This window comes from Desmodus rotundus, chromosome 2 (genome assembly GCF_022682495.2).
Source record: "Desmodus rotundus isolate HL8 chromosome 2, HLdesRot8A.1, whole genome shotgun sequence".
NCBI lineage: Eukaryota > Metazoa > Chordata > Mammalia > Chiroptera > Phyllostomidae > Desmodus > Desmodus rotundus.
Genome location: NC_071388.1, coordinates 77,383,412 through 77,401,846, shown reverse-complemented (window position 1 = coordinate 77,401,846; position 18,435 = coordinate 77,383,412). Strand labels below are relative to the sequence as shown.

The following is an 18,435-nucleotide window of genomic DNA, read 5'->3' as shown; positions in this document are numbered from 1 at the left end:
GGTTTCCTCTTCCAGCAGGTGTACTGGTGTTCACCACTCCCACCTTGTAAGTTCTCTGGAGTAGCAAAGTGAAATTTGTCTCACTGTCTCAGTTGTTGGGATGAGACCCCTGTTTGGGTCTAACTCTGGTCTTTTCACAGCTCCAGGTTTTATTGTCTCACAGTCTGATTTTTCAATGTCCTCTACAATTTTTGGTCTCCAATCATCATATATGCTGTGATATCATTGGCTGTTTGCTCTGTTCCTCAGAAGATTGGCTAGGTGTTTCACCCAGGTGCAGAGGGAAGTGGACTCCGCTCCCACCTATCTCTCTGCCATCTTCCTTCTCCTAATCATTTTACATTTTAATGATTATAGTGAACTCAAATTGGACAATTGCTTCTTCTTCTTCTTCTTCTTTTTTTTTTTTTTACTTTTTGTAATTGAAATAGAATTGACATAGAACATATTAGTTTCAGGGTACAACATAATAATCCGGTATTTATATGAATTGCTGTTAAAAAGCTTGCTTTTTTCCCCTTGTAGCTCTATAAAAATATTTACTGTTACTTCTGTTTGGATGGTCTGTGAGATTTATAGGCAGGCTTGTTTTGGCTGTACTTTGCTGGATAGCATTCTCTTGGTTATTATCCTTTTCGATTCTGAGACATACTTTTTTTACTGTTTCTGAAGTTGTGATGCATCTTACAATTTTTTTTTAATGTTCTGCGTGGTATGGAATGCCATTTCTTCTTCCCTCCACTTCTCAAAGGCTGTTAAAAAGACTTGTTATTTTACACAATGGGTAGTGTGAGAATCAGAGAAACAGTATATTTTCCCAGTAACCTCTAAGTTAGGTTCCTATGGACCGAACCTCAAATCATTGCAATGTGAACATAGAGAAATGGTAAGTGATGTAACGTTTGGCAGTATAAGCGGTGAAATGTATATCCTAACAAAAGCATTTGTTATGCAGTGTTAGGGTTTATTTGTTAGTGATCATAGAGGGAAAAAATGCTGTAAGTGATTTTATTTTTGGCTTAAGTATTCCATGTACTTCGTTTAACTACACTTTCTGGGAATGTTCTTATACTGCGTTCATATATTGTCCTTAAAAATCTTTCACTTGTATCTTCCTGCTGCTCACATCCCTTAAATTTTAAACTGATCGATTGTGAGGGATAAGAGATGTATGGCTCAATATGAAATTACTTTTTCATACTTGGGTACTTTCAATGACACAAACTTTCTGAAACAATCTGTTTTTAAAAATTAAATGCGAGCATAGTATCTGGGCTCCCCAAGACCATTCCTGGGTTTGGTGACTTGCTAAAACTCCCAGCTGATTGATTACAGCAAAAGGAGACCAAGTGCTTAATTGTTCTGGCAACTAGATGTGATGGCTACACAGTTGCCAAACAGGGAAGTTCATTAGACAATCAGTGTCCAGGATTTTTTTTTTTTAACTGGAAGCTGGTCACTTAAGTGCCCTCTGCCTGGAACTACCAAAATCCCAGACTCCCGAAGGAAAACAGTTGGTGAGGATAAGCCACATTGTTTGCAGGAACAGCTGAGGCACAGTGAGTCACTCTTACCATTTAAATGGAGGTGGGGACTCCTGAAATTAGAATTCCCTGATGTCAACCCTAAGCTTGGCCTTTCGTAGAACAACACTGCTCTTTGCTAATCTGCTTTCATATCTGAGCTCCAAGTACTAGCAATACTTTGTCTCACTGAAGTCTTGATTCTTTGGTTGAGAAATCAAAATGGCCTGGAAAACTTAGAAATAGGAAACATATTAACCAAACTTTTGATGATGTAACATAAAATACTAAAGTTAATTTTTTTCTAAGCTTAAACCCTTACCCCTCCAGTGCAAGCATTTAGAATCTGTTTTTATTAGCGATCCACCATCATCCTGTTTCCCCACCAGAAGCACTTGGTCTGAGCTGTCTGTGGGTGCAAAATTTAGAAGCTAAAATGAGATCACTGGAGAGTTTTGTATTTTGACATTTCCACTTCCCAATTTGTTCAGTTTACATTTTGGCTACATTCTAAAGGTGTATGTATAAATTAGTTGTTGCACTATGTAACAAATTGTTCCAGGGCTTATTCCCAGGCCAGACTACTTAGTCCACATTGTAGCTCAAATACAGCTTTGTTGTGATGACAAAGGCGCAGAAAACAGTGTTCTTGCAATTCTCACAGTCCAGCCAACTAGGAAACCATAATATCTGTAAATAAGTTACTGGTTTCTGGGAAAAATTGGTTTTTATAAGTGCAGATTTTTCAAAGTTTTTTGGGGGACAGAGACTCCTTTAAGAATCTGATGAAAGCAATGGATCCCTCTGGCCCCTCCTAGAAAAAAAAAGTTTAAATAGAAGTTTGAAGTTTCAGGAAATTCATCTAATTTGTGTTACCATTCTTGAACTCCAGATGGAGGACACCAGCTTAATAAGTGTGCTGGTAGCTGCGGTGCGGGGGTGGTTCTGAGAGAGGGCTGGCAGTGCCTGGGAGCCTTGCCCTTCCTGTTACTCCGGTGTGGTCAGTCTGCGGACCGCAGCAGCTCACTGCCTGGGAGCAGAATCGCAGCCCCGCCTCAGATCCCGATGCCCGGCGAGGTGTGTGCACATTCAGGGTGGAGGAGTGCTGTAGTAGACGTTAATGATGTCGGGATTTAATGTTGAAAAGTTACAGCTTTTTAAAGATGTGGGCTATAACTACCTTTAGCCTTCACTCTTCAGCTTCTAATTCGTTTTTTTTTCTTATTTTAAGTGGGGGAGAAATTTCTGATAAAGTGGCACTTTTCAGAAATAAGCTGAGATTTTGAAGTGAGGAGGTTCACCTGGTTGAGGACTTGGGAGCAGGCAAATCTTGCTGCGGCCACCAGGTGACGCCACTGGCCAGGATGTGTTAGCTGCCCGACAGCAGATGGGGGCGGGGGTTGCTGTGGCGGAGCACCTGTCGGTGGGCAGCTGTGGGTAGCTTTGAGTCAAGTGTTTGTAACTCAAAGAGCATCTTGTTGGACTCGGGACCTGGTGGTGATTGAAGCCAAATGAAAGATTTTCGATTTTACTGTGTCAGCAGCCACCAATTAAAGATTTTTGATCTTGCTGTGTCAATGGCCTCAGGCTAAAATTGTGACTAGGAATTGCTGAGGTAGTTGAATCATTTAAATTGGAATAATTATTCTTCTTAATAAACAAACAATGAATTCCACAGCTTAGTGAACGAGGAAAACATGCTTTCCCTTAGATGACTATGTTATCTGGCGCTTGAGGCTGAATCATGTTTTGGAAGAAATGGTGTTGGCGGAAGGTTGTATCGCATCCTAGAGGACCAGGCCTTGACTCACGAAGAGTCTCCTGAGGCGTCATGGTCACGCAGCTGTGTGTGCACGATCTGCTAACGCCAACACATGTTCTTTGTTCTTTCGGTAGGTTTGCACTTCCTCCCAGCGTGGTCTTGAAGACAGAACGATGCCAAAGAAAGCAAAGCCTATGGGGACTGGGAAGGAAGAGGGGCCAGTTCCCTGTAAACAGCTGAAGGTGGAGGCAGCTGGGGGGCCCTCCTCTCTAAACTTTGACAGCCCCAGTGATTTGTTTGAAAGTTTAATTTCGCCCATCAAGACAGAGACTTTTTTCAAGGAATTCTGGGAGCAGAAGCCCCTTCTCATCCAGAGAGATGACCCTGCGCTGGCTGCACGTTACCAGTCCCTTTTCAGGCTGTCAGATCTGAAGAGTCTGTGCAGCCGGGGTGTGTACTACGGAAGAGACATAAACGTCTGCCGGTGTGTCAACGGGAAGAAGAAGGTTTTAAATAAAGATGGCAAAGTGCACTTTCTTCAGCTGAGAAAAGATTTTGATCAGAAAAGGGCAACAATTCAGTTTCACCAACCTCAGAGATTTAAGGTAACAGGAGTTCCCCATTGCAGAATCCTCGTGTGTATGAAAGTTAACATTCGACCTCAGATCAGCTCAGGGATGAGCCTGTGGTTTGATGATGATTTGCTTCCCGCCAGCTTGAGAACGGTAGCACCTGTTTCATCTTCAAATGCACCCCAAATTAGGAGACTTTATGTTACCTTTTGGCTAAATTGTTAGAAAATGTCCAACATTCAGGATGGACATGGTTAGGTGTCATAGAGCTGCAAAAACTAAATTATATTGCTAGTTTGTAATGCTTCTTAAAGTACCACTATACCTCCAGGAGCATGTTCTGTGTGCTAGTTTCTGTTTTGGTATGTGGTAGACATTTCTATTGGGTTTGTCCTGCCATAATTTAAGTCATGATAGAAGGAAGGTGCTCATTTTCTTGAAGTTGCCTCCCTCTACTGCCTGCATCTGCCTTGGTGGAGGCTTCAGCGCCACGGCTAGACACTCACCAGACGAGTGTTCGAGAAAAGATTTCACCCTTATGAGCAGCAGCCCCCCTACACGGCAGTGAGGAGCTGGCCCTTCGAGGCTGCTCCTGGGGCGGCAGTCGTGTGTGTGTGTGTGTGTGTGTGTGTGTGTGAGAGAGAGAGAGAGAGAGAGAGAGAGAGAGAGAGAGAGAGCGCTTTGATTTGCAGGTCTGGAAGACTGGTTCGCTTTTTATTTTTCTGCATCAGTGATTGACATTTGAGAAGTAATTTGCCTCCTCTGTGCTCAGTTTCCGCATTTTTAAAATGCAGACTCAGGGTAAGCTGATATACTTTTGTAGAGGTTTGAGGTCTGTACGTCACAGGTGGCCCGGAACAAGCAATGGCCTGTTCAGAGTTTTAGTTTTCTCCCCATTCAGAAGTCTGCTTCTGTGACCCATGGCTAATCAAAGGGACAGCATGGGAGGACAAGGAAGAGAGGGTCAGGAGGTTCCATGTGGAGGAGGGTAGTTCTAGCTGTATTGGTGGCACCTGGGACTTTGTCCTCCGTTACCAATAATGTTTCCCACGACTAACCCAAGAGACAGCTCTTTAGATCCCATTATGCCCATCCGGTGCATAATCAAATCTGGTGAATGATTCCCTTTCTCGTCTAAAGGATCCTGAACCTGTCTGTACTCTAGATAAAGTTTAAGTGCTCCTAGATTTTTCAGTACAGGTTCTGATTCCCGATATTACATTTTCGGGAATCATTCATTCCCGAAATCACTCAAAGTTAAAAAGTCCCTGAAATGCCAAGCTTTTGGCTCGAGCACCCAAAAGGAATGTAGAAATCACTTGCCAAACCAGGTAATGATTTGAATTCAATGTTGCTTATCTCTGAGCCAGTCCTTGACTCTTTACCTGGGTAGAAGCAGTACTTATAAAATTTTATTATATTTTTGAAGCAGCACTTTAAAAAATGTTTTATTCATTTTTAGGGAGAGGGGAAGGGAGGGAGAAAGAGAGGGAGAGAAACATCGATGTGTGAGAAACATTGGTTGCCTCTTACACACCCTGGCCAGGGACCTGGCCTGCAACCCAGGCATGGGTCCTGGCTGGAATCTAACCGGCGACCTTTGGGGACTCAGGACAGCGCTCACTCCACTGAGTCACACCAGTCAGGGCTGAAGCAGCACTTTTAAAAGAGTGGGTTTTACAGTCCTAAAGACTATGGACATAAAAGATCAGTGAAGTTGATTACATGTACTTTGATTACAGATTAGTAGAAAGTTATTTGTCGTGTGTGGTGTCCTCTGTGGCTGCCTTTTCTCTGCTTTAGAATCATGGGCTTTTCTCTGCTTATTTACTTAAGTCTTGCACATTCCTCCTTCCCAATTCCAGGTGGCCAAGAATGTTTTTGTTTTTGTTTTTGCCCTGTGGACTCAGCTCTTTGTCCATGTTTATTAAAACAGGAAGGACGAGCTTCCATGTCTAAACTCAGCCTCCAGGCTAGACTAGGACACACCCTGGTTTTTTTGTCTTTCCATTGCCAGTAGTTGAGAGATCTCTAAGCTGTAGGAGCTCATCCTCTTACACTAGAAGCTGGTTCTAAGTATTATTTTATGAGGAAGTTTAATGTTGTGTGTGTTTAAGAATGGTCATATTAATAATATCAGGATAGAAAGTCTAGAGGGTAGGTCATCCCCTTGTTTACTGGGTCTTAGAATGGGCACAGCTTATGCTAGTTAGTCTGGCAATGAGTCAACCAGAAAGCTGTAGGTAGGTGGGGAACACCTACTTAGTGTAACCCATATATCAAACATCTGGGTGACTTTACCAAGTACTCACGTGCGTGTTAACTTTTTTTAAAAAAGATTTTATTTATTTTTAGAAAGGGAAGGGAGGGAGAAAGAGAAGGAGAAAAATATCAGTGTGTGATTGCCTCTCATGTGCCCCCAACTGGGGACCTGGCCCGCAACCGAGGCATGTGCCCTAGACTGTGAATCGAACCAGTGACCCTTCGGTTCGCAGGCTGGCACTCAATCCACTGAGCTGCACCAGTCTGGGCCACGTGTTGAACCTTCTGACAGACATTTGAAATAGAGAAGTCATTATGGTCTCTATTTTACATGTGAAAACCTGGAGTTCACAAGTGCGCCTCTTCATAGCTACTAAGGACTTCTGACTCCAAATTTAGGGCATTTTCTTACTATACTTTGAAAGATGGTAATTGAAAGGTAGGGCTTTTGTCATGTTTGGTTTTGCCTCTTCAGGTGTACACGTGGGCTTCTGGTCTGAGCCAGGCGTTCAGTTTTGAGTGTGTGGGTGAGTCAGTGGAGAGAGGAGGTCGTACCCACCTGGGAGAAGCTTCCACCTTCCCGTCATTGTCTTGGGCTTGTCCTGGGCATCTCCAGACATAATTGGGAAGACAGATTTCAGGAGCCTTGGTTGTGGCTAAGTCAGCGCTGGTGAAGCAGTAACACTTACTCGTATATACTGCTTTGCAATTTTAATACGATTGGAGAAAAGTTACTTATTTTGTGTTATTCCCCACAGTCTTAGGGTGGGAGTCTTCGTTTTACAAATAAAGAAGCTGAAGTCCCCTAGCTTGTAACTGTAACTTGGACTGAAATTGATGACTTCAGTCTCTGTATAGTAGGCCACTTTTGGCAGATTCAGAAGCTAGAGGCCCAGGAGAGAAGGGAAAATTGTGTAATTGATAGGGTTTTCTGTAACCTTTAAGACTAAAAGAGACATAAACTCATCAAATACAGACCCAGATGCTTGAGTTGGGAGCCATAAAGTTACCCATATGGTCCTGAGACACCTCCCAAGCCATTAGAGAAGGGAGACACCCTGGTTTTCCAGTGGTTCCAGTTGCCGTAAGTGTAATTACAGAGCAGGGTCCTGCGGGCCCTGCTGGTATAAACTAGACTCCTTGGGAGCTCTAACTTTTTGGAGCTGTTAGATGCTATTAAATTATTTTTCCTGTGTTAAGTAGAACCCTTGAGTGCTGAGACCTATAAATAGAGTGGCCCAGTGGTCTGTATAAAGATGCCTCCTAAAGCTTTCTTCATACTGACCCAGTTCTTTCTCACTTGATATTTTTAATACCATAGATCCCTTTTCAGTTCGGAGGTACAGCTGATTCCCAAGCTGTGGTTGTTGGTTTACTCAGCAAATACTTCGTGTATTTCAGTGTTTTCTGTGTGCTGCTCACTGTACGTTCATATGCTTGCAACAAGGCTCCTCAGTGTGCTTTGACTTGTCTGTAAGATAATTCCTTAGAGCAGCATTAGACACCTGTGGTTAAAGGCACAGACTCTGGAGGTAGGCAGTCTGGATTTGAATCCTGGCCCCATTATTTACTAGCTGTGTGTTCTCGCCTTGGTTTCCTCGTCTGTAAACTGGAGAGAATGATATCACACACCTTATGAGACAGGGTTGTTGGGAATGTTAAGTAATTAATAGATGTAAGTACTTAGAAACAGTGCCTGGCACATAGGCAGTGCTGATAATATTTATGCAGCCTAATTTCTACCTCCCCTCTCACATTTGCTTTGGGAAAATCAGGTTCCTTTCTCTCTTGCAGGAATATATGGCTCCTCTCTAGGCCCCTCAGCCTGGCTTACACCCTCAAGGGTGGGTTAGTGACAGAGAGGGAATTTACTGGTGGCCCCTTTCCTCCTCTGTCTGTTCCCGCTTTCTAGGTTCATGTCTTCAGCCATCCATCGCTGTAGAGACTGGTTTTGTGCAGGGAATTCCCAGCTGTGAGTCTTTAGTCCTTACTTTTTGCCGGAACTTCAGCCAGCATGTTACTTAAAAACATCTCCATATGGAAGTCATAGCAGCTCAAACTCAACGTTTCTAATGCAGAACTTTTTTTTTGCCCCTTTTGAAAACTTGTTCTTTATCAAGTCTTTCCCATTTCAGTGAATGGAACTGGGAGCTAACTAATTGTCCAAGTCAGAGACCCAGGAGTATTTTTTCACTCTTCCCATTCCCTTACCCCTTTGTACTTAGTTCATCAGCCCGTCTTATCAATGCTCCTTACAGAGGATTTTGACTTTTCTATTTCTCCCTCTCCCGTCCCACCACCTTGGTCATTTCTTGCCAGGGCCACTGCCTTAGTAGTTTCCTGACTGACTTCTCTTGCTTTTCAACAGTCCATTCCCCCAATGATAGCCAGAGTGAGCTTTGGTGGGGAGAAAATGCAGACAATTGTAACTGAATAAAAAAAAAAAAGTAAATGGAATCATGTCAGTTCCCTGTTTAAAATCCTGTGTGACTGCGGATTGCCTGCCTCGCCAGTCTCGTTTGTGTGCTCCTGTCTTTCTGTGGTGTGTGTGCCAGAACAGAAGATTCTTGAGGGCAGAGGTGTTGGTTCTTTTACTGCTTATTAATTCTTGGTATCAAGAACTTAATAGCTGCAGTAGAGGCTTGGTAAACAAATAAGAACATGTTCTACCTCTCATTGCTAATGTAGTTTTCTCCTCTCCTCTCTTCTCCTTTTCTTTTTTCTCCTCCCCTCCTCTCTTTTCTCCTCTTACCTTCACCCGCTCCTTTCCCCACTCCCCTCCCCTCCTCTCCTCTTTTTTTTTTTTTAAAGGATGACCTTTGGAGGATCCAGGAGAAGCTTGAATGCTACTTTGGTTCCTTGGTTGGCTCGAATGTGTACTTAACCCCTGCTGGATCTCAGGGCCTCCCACCCCACTATGATGACGTTGAGGTAAGAGAGAAAGAAAGTTGCTTGACTTGGGGAGGAAGGGGTTGCAGTAAGCCGGGTTAGCACGTTTGTCAGGGTTCGGTTCACTCTTGGGCCAGGTCTCTGTCCTCTCTTCCTGTGCGGTCTCTGGGGCTCTTGACCTCTCTAGATGTTGGGCCAAATTTACTCTCATCAAACTGGTTTCCTGCTCCTTCTCCAAAGGGAGAGATCGTTTCCAACCTGGTTGATATAAAGAGCCACACATTCCTATGAAACAGGTATTTATTGACTTTATCTACAGAAAAGTGTGATTGGCTTTTCCTTTAATTTCACTACATAGAGTCTTTAATAAGGTGAGGTCACAAGCAGTCTTTACTTCTGCTTTCATTTTGTCCTTTTTCTGTAGCTGCCAAAAATTTTTTTTTTCCATTTGTGAAAATCTCGGAGCAGCTTGAATGAAGGTCATGGTTTCGCTTAAGCACTGGCTCCTTGACAAGTGTCGAGTTCACTCCCCTGTGGCCGCCCATGGAAACTTAGCTCTTTGGCTTAGGTATTTGGTAGTTTTATTTTTGTACCAATACAAGGTGTGAACACAGAGCAATTAGTAAAACGTCTTTTTCCCCCTTTGAGAGCAATTTGATATCAATATATTTTCAAAAAATTTCTGGTTCTTTAAAAATATATTTTAACAGAGTATTAAAATATCTTTGGCTGAATGAAGAATAAAAAACTTGAAGCTTTTCTACCTGCCAAAGAGAAGGATTTTACATTCAGGATTTTAGGCATTCAGTCATACCTGAGGCTTGGCTTTCCCGTCAAATATTGTAGGCTTTTAGCTGATAGAAGATTTAAAGGAATGAGATAGTGGATATGTAGTGGGATATGGAGAACTCAGCAAGTTTTCATGAAAGTGAAAAGAATGATTATCCTTCTAGTATTAGGGTTCATGATTATCTCTTTTTAAAATTTAACACCAGTAGTGGCAGCTTTGAAGTGTGGAGTGAAACGTACCTCTGATCTTTCATTTTTATTTTTTATCTGAAACGTGTAATTCATCTAAGCCCTCAGAGGGCTGGTACTCTGGAAGCACTCTGCCTCACGCGCTGTCAGGAAGCTCTGACACTCCCGGCCCTGTGGCTCTCCGTAGGTGTTCATCCTGCAGCTGGAGGGAGAGAAACACTGGCGCCTGTACCACCCCACCGTGCCCCTGGCTCGGGACTACAGCGTGGAGGCAGAGGACAGGATCGGGAGGCCCGCCCACGAGTTCACGTTGAAGGTAAGGGACTTCCACTGTGGGCGCCTCTCCTGAGACAACTTTAGGTTTGAGGTTTACTGTTCATGTAATGGTCCCCATGGGGGTGCATCCTTGGGCTTCCGGGCAGGACAGCTCATTCCAGTCAGCCAGCGCGTGCAGCTTCCAAAGATTTGGTAACTTGTAAATGTGAGCCAAGGAAGTACTAAGTTTATTTTCCAAATAATTTGTTTCCAAATATAAGCCATGTCCAACAGGAATGAATTATAAATTCGGTGTTCTCTGACTTCTCTCGAGTGCAAGTGGAAGGTTTGGTCTTGGGCAGCTGTGCCGTGTCTAAGACGGGGGTCAGCACTGGGCTGGGAGTTGCTGAGGCAGAGCATAGCCCTGGACTCCTTACTGTTTCTGTGGGTTAAACTCCAGAATGACCTGTTTTCCTCTTGATTTGGGGGCAGACTGTCTGTGTACTCTCCTCCCTTCCCCCTGCTTGTAGTCACCCGAAGAATAGTAATTATGAAGCCCTTGGGGAGTCCTCCTCAAAGACAGGTGGCTTGATCATGCCCTGGGTCGTTGGTCCCTTGCTGCTGAGAAAGTCTGTCTTTGAGCAGTTAGCCTGGATGGGATCCTGGCCACCAATCCCCAGCATGTGAGCTTGTTGAGAAGAAGTCTTAGAGGGATAAGAATAGCTCCATAATTAAACTTTATACCTTTTCTTTTTTTTTACAATTACATTTTATTGTTTATGCTATTACAGTTGGCCCAAATGGTCCCCCTCCATTCAGCCCCCACTCTACTCCCTCAGGCAAGCCCCACACCACTGGCCATGTCTGTAGGTCATGCATGTGCCCTTCGGCCACTCTACTCCCTGTGCTGTAGTCTGCATCCCCATGAGGGTCCGTAAGTACTGATTTGTGCTGCTTCATCACTTCGCCTTTCTCACCCATCCCCACTGACCCGCCTCCCAGCTGACAACCATCAGAATGTTCTCTGTCTATGATTCTGTTTCATTCTGTTTGTTTGTTTATTTTTTCAGTATATTTTATTGATTATGCTATTACAGTTGTCCCATTTCCCCCCCTTTATTCCGCTCCACCCTGCACACCCCCTCCCACCCACATTCCCCCCCTATAGTTCATGTCCATGGGTCATACATATAAGTTCTTTGGCTTCTACATTTCCTATACTATTCTTAACCTCCCCCTGTCTAGTTTGTACCTACCATTTATGCTACTTATTCTCTGTACCTTCTCCCCTTCTCTCCCCTCCCATTCCCTGCTGATAACCCTCCATGTGATCTCCATTTCTGTGATTCTGTTCCTGTTCTAGTTGTTTGCTTAGTTTGTTTTTGTTTTAGGTGTGGTTGTTAATAACTGTGAGTTTGTTGTTGTTTTACTGTTCATATTTTTTGTCTTCTCTTTCTTAGATAGTCCCTTTAACATTTCATATAATAAAGGCTTGGTGATGATGTACTCCTTTAACTTGACCTTATCTGGGAAGCACTTTATCTGCCTTTCTATTCTAAATGAAAGCTTTGCTGGGTAGAGTCATCTTGGATGTAGGTCCTTGCCTTTCATGACTTCATATACTCCTTTCCAGCCCCTTCTTGCCTACAAGGTTTCTTCTGAGAAATCAGCTGACAGTCTTATGGGCACTCTTCCTCCATCATACAGGTTTGCTGATGATGAACAACTTCAGTTTTTTGTTGTCTGGGAAACTCTCTGTTCTTCATTTCTAAATGATAGCTTGCTGGGTAATCTTGGCTGTAGGTCCTTGGTTTTCTACACTTTGAATATTTCTTTCAAATCCCTTCTAGCCTTCTTTCAAATCCCTTCTAGCGTGCAAAGTTCCTTTTGAGAAATCAGCTAACAATCTTATGGGGGCTCCCCTTTAGGTAACTGCTTTTCTCTTGTTGCTTTTAAGATTCTCTCTTTGTATTTAACCTTTGGCATTTTGGTAATGATGTATCTTGGAGTGGGCTTCCTTGGGTTCATCTTATTTGGGAATCTCTTAGCTTCCTGGACTTATATGTCTATTTCCTTCACCAAATTAGAAGAGTTTTCTTTCATTGTGTTTTCAAAAAGGTTTTCAATTTCTTGCTCTTTCTCTTTTCCTCTGGCACCCTATGATGTGAATGTTGGTGTGCCTGAGGTTGTCCAAGAGGCTCCTTACACTGTCTTCATTTTTTTTGGATTTTTTTCTTTTTAAAATTTAATCTTTGTTGTATTTTTTTTCCATTACCATTCAGTCCCTTTATACTCCTCTCCCCCCAGCAATCACCACACTGTTGCCCATGTCCATGAGTCCTTTTTCCTTTTTGCTTAATCCCTTTGCCTCCTAACCTCCCTCTGAATTCTTTTTTCTTCTTGCTGTTCTGATTGTTTGTTCTTTGTTGCTTTATGTTCCAAATTGCTGATTCAATTCTTGGCTTCATCTGTTCTACTGTTGATTCCCTGTAAATTGTTCTTTATTTCAGTTAGTGTATCCCTCATTTCTCACTGGATCTTTTTTATGCTGTTGAGGTCCTCACTAATTTTATTGAGCATCCTTATAACCAGTGTTTTGAACTCTGCATCTGAAGAGATTGCTTTTCTTCATTTTCTTTAGTTTTTTTTCTGGAGTTCTTTTCTTTCATTTAGCCATGTTTCTTTGTGTCCTCATTTTGTCAGCCTCCGTGTGTTTGTTTTTATGTATTAGGTAGAGCTACTACATCTCCCAGGCCTGATAGAGTAGCTTTATGTAGTGGTGTCCTTTAGGGTCCAGTGGTACAGCCTCCCCTATTACCCAAGCTGGATACTCAAAGTGTGCCCACTGCGTGGGCTGTATACACCCTCCTGTTGTAGTTGAGCCTTGATTGCTTTTGGCATGTCCAAGGTCAGCCACTGCCTATGTTCTGTCCAGGGTCACACAGCATAGCTACAAAGTGATCTGCAGAAAGCTGCCTCTTGTTCTGGGCTTAGAGGTGCCCAGGTGAGGCCGAGCTGTGAAGCAAGATAGTCTGCTATTAGTGCTGGGCCTGGGGCAACTTAGCAAAAGGTATGGGGTTCGCTGAAGCCTGATGCTGCTTGTTTGAGAGAAATTAGGAAAATCTGGAACTTGCGCCAAGACAAACCATTCATATGGAAACCCACTGGAAACAGCTTGGATTGGCCTGAAAGTTGGGTGGGGAAGTACCTCAGGGAATCAGCAGGGTGGGACAAACAGTGTTGTTACCAGGTTGATGGAGTCTCAGATATTGCACCCACCTGCTGGCTCTGTGCAGGTGGTGAGGGGACTCAGAAAAGGAACAATGGCCTCTGCGAGCACTTTTGCCTGGGAGGAAGCTGCTCCCCACCTCTTACCTCATGAGGGACAATTCATTTCCTCCCCATACGTTTCTGATGACTTTCAATCTGTTGCCCCTGGCACTGGAGCTCATAGGGAGTGAGTCTGAGTAAGTCTGTGTGTGGGCACTTTAAGAGGAACTGCCTGGGATTCAGAAGTTTCTTTTTCTGCAGCCTCAATCCCTGCTGGTTTTTACAGCCAGAAGTTATGGCGACTTTCTTCCTGGCACTGGAACCCTGGGCTGGGGAACCAAATGTGGTGCGGGGCTGGGACCCCTCGCCCCTGAGATATCCCTCCTGATTTTTATCTGCCACTCATGGGTGTGAGACCAGCCCATTTTGCATCTCTACCCCTCCTACCAGTCTCGATGGAGTTTCTTCTTTAATTCTGTAGTTGTGGTACTTCCATTTATCTCAGTTTCTGACGGCTCTCAATGATGGTAGTTCTGTCGTTTAGTTGTAACTTTGCTGTGGTTGTACAAGGAGGTGACCATGTTTATCTACACCACTATCTTGCCTGGAAGTCAGCCTAAATTTTGTATCTTTTCCTACAAAAAATAAACTTAATTTCTTTTAGTGTTAATAAGATGATAGTTAATTCAAACCATTCCAAAGATTCTACCTTCCTGATATATGCACATGTAGTTACTGTTTTTGTATTTCTTGAATCTTGAAGTTGTAATTAGTGTCTGATTCATACTCAATGCCTTGTGCCCCTTTCTTGATTTTAAATCTTTGCCTGCCTAGCAATAACTGGGGGGATAATCTCCCTTTTTAGGATGGGTGCCTATATTGTACAGACTTAAGTAAATACAACAATAAAGGTATCTTTCACTTTTTATGCTGTTGGTCAGCAGTCAGCAAACTATGGCCCATGGATCAAAATACGGCCTGATGTCTATTTTCATAAAGTTTATTGGAACACAGCCACACCCATTCCTTGTGTCTAGGACTGCATTCACGGTACGCTGCAGGGTAGACTAGTTGCCTTAGAGACCACGTGGCCCACAAACCACAAGTATTTACTATCTGACCCTTTACAGAAAGAGTTTGGCAACCCCAGTCTTGGAGAGGAACATTTATCTGGGCTCTTTGTTGATTATGTTTGGGCCAATGACTGAGCCACCCATGGTGTCTGAGGCCAGGGCTGATTTGCCCAGACGAGTAACTGGCTACTCGCCCTGCCAGAGAAGGCTGGGCTTCGTGGCGGTCTTCCAGGGTAGGCAGCGTGGGACTTGGAGGAGTTGGAGTGCTGCGCATAAATCTCACACCCCACCGGACCACAGTTTGGTGGGAGAAGCCCTGACTCTCCTGGGAGAACGACAGTGTCAGGGACTGCAGGGTGGTTCAAGTTGTGTGTCTGCAAACGTGACAGTTTGCAGTTGGTGAGTTTTCTCAATGGAGTCTTGTGGAAATGCCCAGTATATGAACTAGAAAAGCTGAGTCACGGGTGGGGGTGGGCATGGGCTACGTAGATCCCTTCTCACCCCGCTCCCTCTCTGCTCCAGTGGCAGCCTGTGTGATATGTCTGCCAGACTCAGGATCTGCAGTGAACATCTCCCCTGTCCTGGGAACACTGCTCTGTGGCTTGGGAATCTGGCAAGTATGAGTTTGAATTCATCTGCTGTCACTTAGGAGCTATGTGTCCTTGGGCAAGTTATTTATTTAAATATAGGTTTCTTTATTAAAATGGAGACCGTAATATTCACACTGTAGGTTGTAAGGATTGAAAAATATTACTTTGATGCCTCCCTTGCAGTGAAGTTCCTTGGAAGACATGGGTATGTGTCAATGTACTGCTGTCTATCAAATTACCACAGATTAACACAGACGCTGAGTTAAATGAACACAAATTTATTTTATAGTTCTGCAGTTCAGGCGTCCAAAGGGCCTTTTACTTGGCTGAAATCAAGCTGTCAGCAGGTCCGCTCTCCCTCTGGAGGCCCCAGGGTATAATTGGTTCCCTCGCCTTTTCCAGCTTCTAGGGGCTGCCTTCCTGCCTGGGCTCATGGCCCTTCCTCCGTCTCAAGGCCAGCAGCTTGCAGCCTAGTCTTTTTCGTGCCACCTTCTTTCTGGTTCTCACTTCCAGTACCCGCTTCCACTTTTAAGGACCCTTGTCAGGGCATTGGGCCTACCCGGGTAATCCAGAATAATCCTGTCGGCGCCCTTAATTCCACTTGCAGCCTTAGTCCACGCTGTCTGTGTAACCTAAACATTCATAGGCGCCAGGTTTAGGGCATAGACATCTTTGGGGGGACCCTGTCACGATGCCCTTGGTTTTCTTTTCTCTCCTCCTCTTGGGAGTCCCTTCTGGAGGAATGGTAGGCTTTCTTCCCACCATTCCTCCAGAACCCCCCATTCTCAAGGTTACCAGTGACCTCCACATTATCAAGGATGGTGGTCAACTCTGAGTCCCCATCGTAGTCTGCCCGTTGGCAGCATTTGACACCGGGACACTCCGCACTCTTCACTGGGTTGCTGGGATGAGCCTGTTCTTGGTTGTTTTTCCACCTCACTGACTGTCCTGGCCTTTCTCCTTTGCTGTCCTCAGCCAGTCTTCCACCTCTGCTGGGTAGGGGGCCAGGGCTCATTTCCAGGACCCCTTTTCTCAGTCCTCAGCCACTTCCAAGGTTTTAAATGCCTTCCTCTACACTGATGAATGTTAAATGCATTGTTATACCTCTAGTCCCTGTCTCCAGATTCTAGACCATCCAGCTGCCTACATCCTGTCTCCATTAGAAAGGTAAAAGGCATTGCAAATATAATATTCCCCAAATCCAAATCTCAAGTCCCACCCTGTCCCCAGCCTCCTCCTTTCTATAAATGTGTCACCGTTTTTCTACATGTTTAAGACAAAGTCCTTGGACATGGATTTATACAAAGCCTCCAATCTAGCCCTAACTGGTGTGGCTCAGTGGGTTGGGCATTGTCCCACATAGCGAAAGGTTGCCGGTTTGATTCCTGGTCAGGGCACATGCCTGGGTTGCGGGTTCAGTCCCTGGTTGGCGTGTGTTTGAGAGGCAGTCGATTGATGTTTCTCTCTCACATCAGTGTTTCTCTCCCTCTCCCTCCCTCCCTTCTCCTCACTCTAAATATATGTAAATAAAATCTTCTTTAAAAATCCTCCTATCTAGTGTCCCCTTTGCAGACTTTTCTGACATAATGATCCATTTGAGATTCAGGGCACCTTTTGCCCAGACCTCCAGTGACTTTGTATTAAACCCACAGTAAAAGCCAAATCCTTAAAACAGCCCAGAAGCCCCTATCATCGTGGCCCTTTGCAGCCTTCCCATGTCGCTTCCCATCATTTCCACCTTCACTGTCTACCCTCGAGCCACACTGGCCTATACCACATGCTCCTCAAATGTGCCGAGGTACCTTCTAGCCTCAGGACCTTTGCACTTGCTCCCTACCTCCCTTGGAATCCTTTCTCCCCAGAAGTCACATGGCTGGCTCCCTCATTTCCTAAAGTCTGCTGAAATGTCCTGCTAGCACCACAAGTTTTCACTCATCATTCTGGGTAAGAGAGCACTCTTACCTCAAGCACCCCAGTCCCCCACTTCCATCGGCTTATTTCCCTCCTTCCTCTGCTTATTTTGTTCGCGTTGCATTCACCACCACTTGACATTATTTATTTGCTACTTTTCTTATCTTTCTTGCTCCACACTAGTGAGCCTTTGTAGTGTTTCTGATCTCTTCTCCTTTCTCAGATTTTGTCTCCTGTTCTGGAATGTACTCCAGAAGGGCGGGTCTTTGTTGTGTTCAGTGCTCTGTGCCCAGTGCCTGACAGGGCCCGGCAGGAGGGAGGGGCAGAGTTCATGGGAGGTGTGTGGGTTGAGGGAGTGGGTGAATTAATGAAGAACAGACGTGAGGCCTCATTCAGAGGGCTGGCGCTGGAGCCCCCAGCAGTGGAGCTCTGATTATGAGGAAAGCATATTTACTTGAACTACTGGTTTCCCTGTCAGTTTGGTTCATGGCAAGTAAGCCATCAAGGTAGCATGTTGAATATAAATAATTGTATATTATTTCTTGCTCTAAGGCAAATCTTAACATTAAAAAAAATAGTTTTAAAATCTGATAGCTCTTGAGCTCTCCCTGAGCCAGACTGCCCCCTGTGGTTGCAGGGGTAGCGAAGAGGCTCCCAGGGGCCCCTCTGCTCTCCTCCAGCGGCGGCTCCACAGACTGCCCCCTGGGTGGGATCAGCGGGGAGGCAGCTCAGGGCACGAGTGATTTGGGGAGTGTTTCCGTCCACTGGCTTGGGAGAGAGCCAGAACAGGGTGGAGGCGGCTTACCTGCCTGAGGACGTGCCTGATCTTTAGTTTCGTATAGTTTTCAGGTTCAGGGGAAGGGCCGTGTGGCTTTCCGTCCTTTATTCAAACATTCCTCCAGTCTGTCACTTGTGCTAGCTGGTGTAATAGTTTAGGTTCTGGGAACATTGATGGGTATAGAATCACAGACTGACCATGACTGGGGGGTAAGATAATAGTAATAATACTACCCCACCCACACCATTGCCCCGAGAGCTTTGGCTGCAGCGTCTCCTTTGTCCTCAAGGTGATCCCGTGAGATTTGGGGCTGATGCCTCCATTTTACAGATAAAGACACTGAGGCTTTGGGAGGTTAAGTATTTGCTGGGTCACCAGTAAGTGGCCGAGTCTGTGTGTGGCTCTAAATCTCCTGCTCTTCCCCGCACCAGTGAAGGGTAGAGAGGGAGTGGGCAGGCTTCTCAGCCCTGAGGGCCACCTCCTCAATGCCTGGGTCTGGGCAGAGTAGTTTCACGTGGATCTGGTTCTCGCTTGGGAACAAAGTGACTTCAGGCACTGACAGCCTCCCCAGG

At 44.8% G+C, this 18,435-nt stretch overlaps 1 protein-coding gene across 7 annotated transcripts in view; it reads left to right on the top strand.

Moving 5' to 3' along the window:
* The window catches only part of RIOX2 (ribosomal oxygenase 2), a 36,387-nt gene that overhangs the window by 7,799 nt on the left and 10,153 nt on the right, over positions 1 to 18,435 (top strand). For 3 of the 7 annotated variants that reach the window (XM_053918290.2, XM_024558204.4, XM_045193578.3), the window contains exons 2-5: positions 2,416 to 2,600; positions 3,420 to 3,890; positions 8,931 to 9,050; positions 10,174 to 10,302. In XM_053918290.2, coding sequence (XP_053774265.1) covers positions 2,589 to 2,600; positions 3,420 to 3,890; positions 8,931 to 9,050; positions 10,174 to 10,302 — 732 coding nt within the window. In that variant the 5' untranslated portion in view covers positions 2,416 to 2,588. Of the gene's footprint in view, positions 1 to 558; positions 887 to 2,415; positions 2,601 to 3,419; positions 3,891 to 8,930; positions 9,051 to 10,173; positions 10,303 to 18,435 lie in introns of those variants that run through there. The other 4 variants (XM_053918291.2, XM_053918292.2, XM_045193580.3 and 1 more) reach the window with 2 other exon arrangements.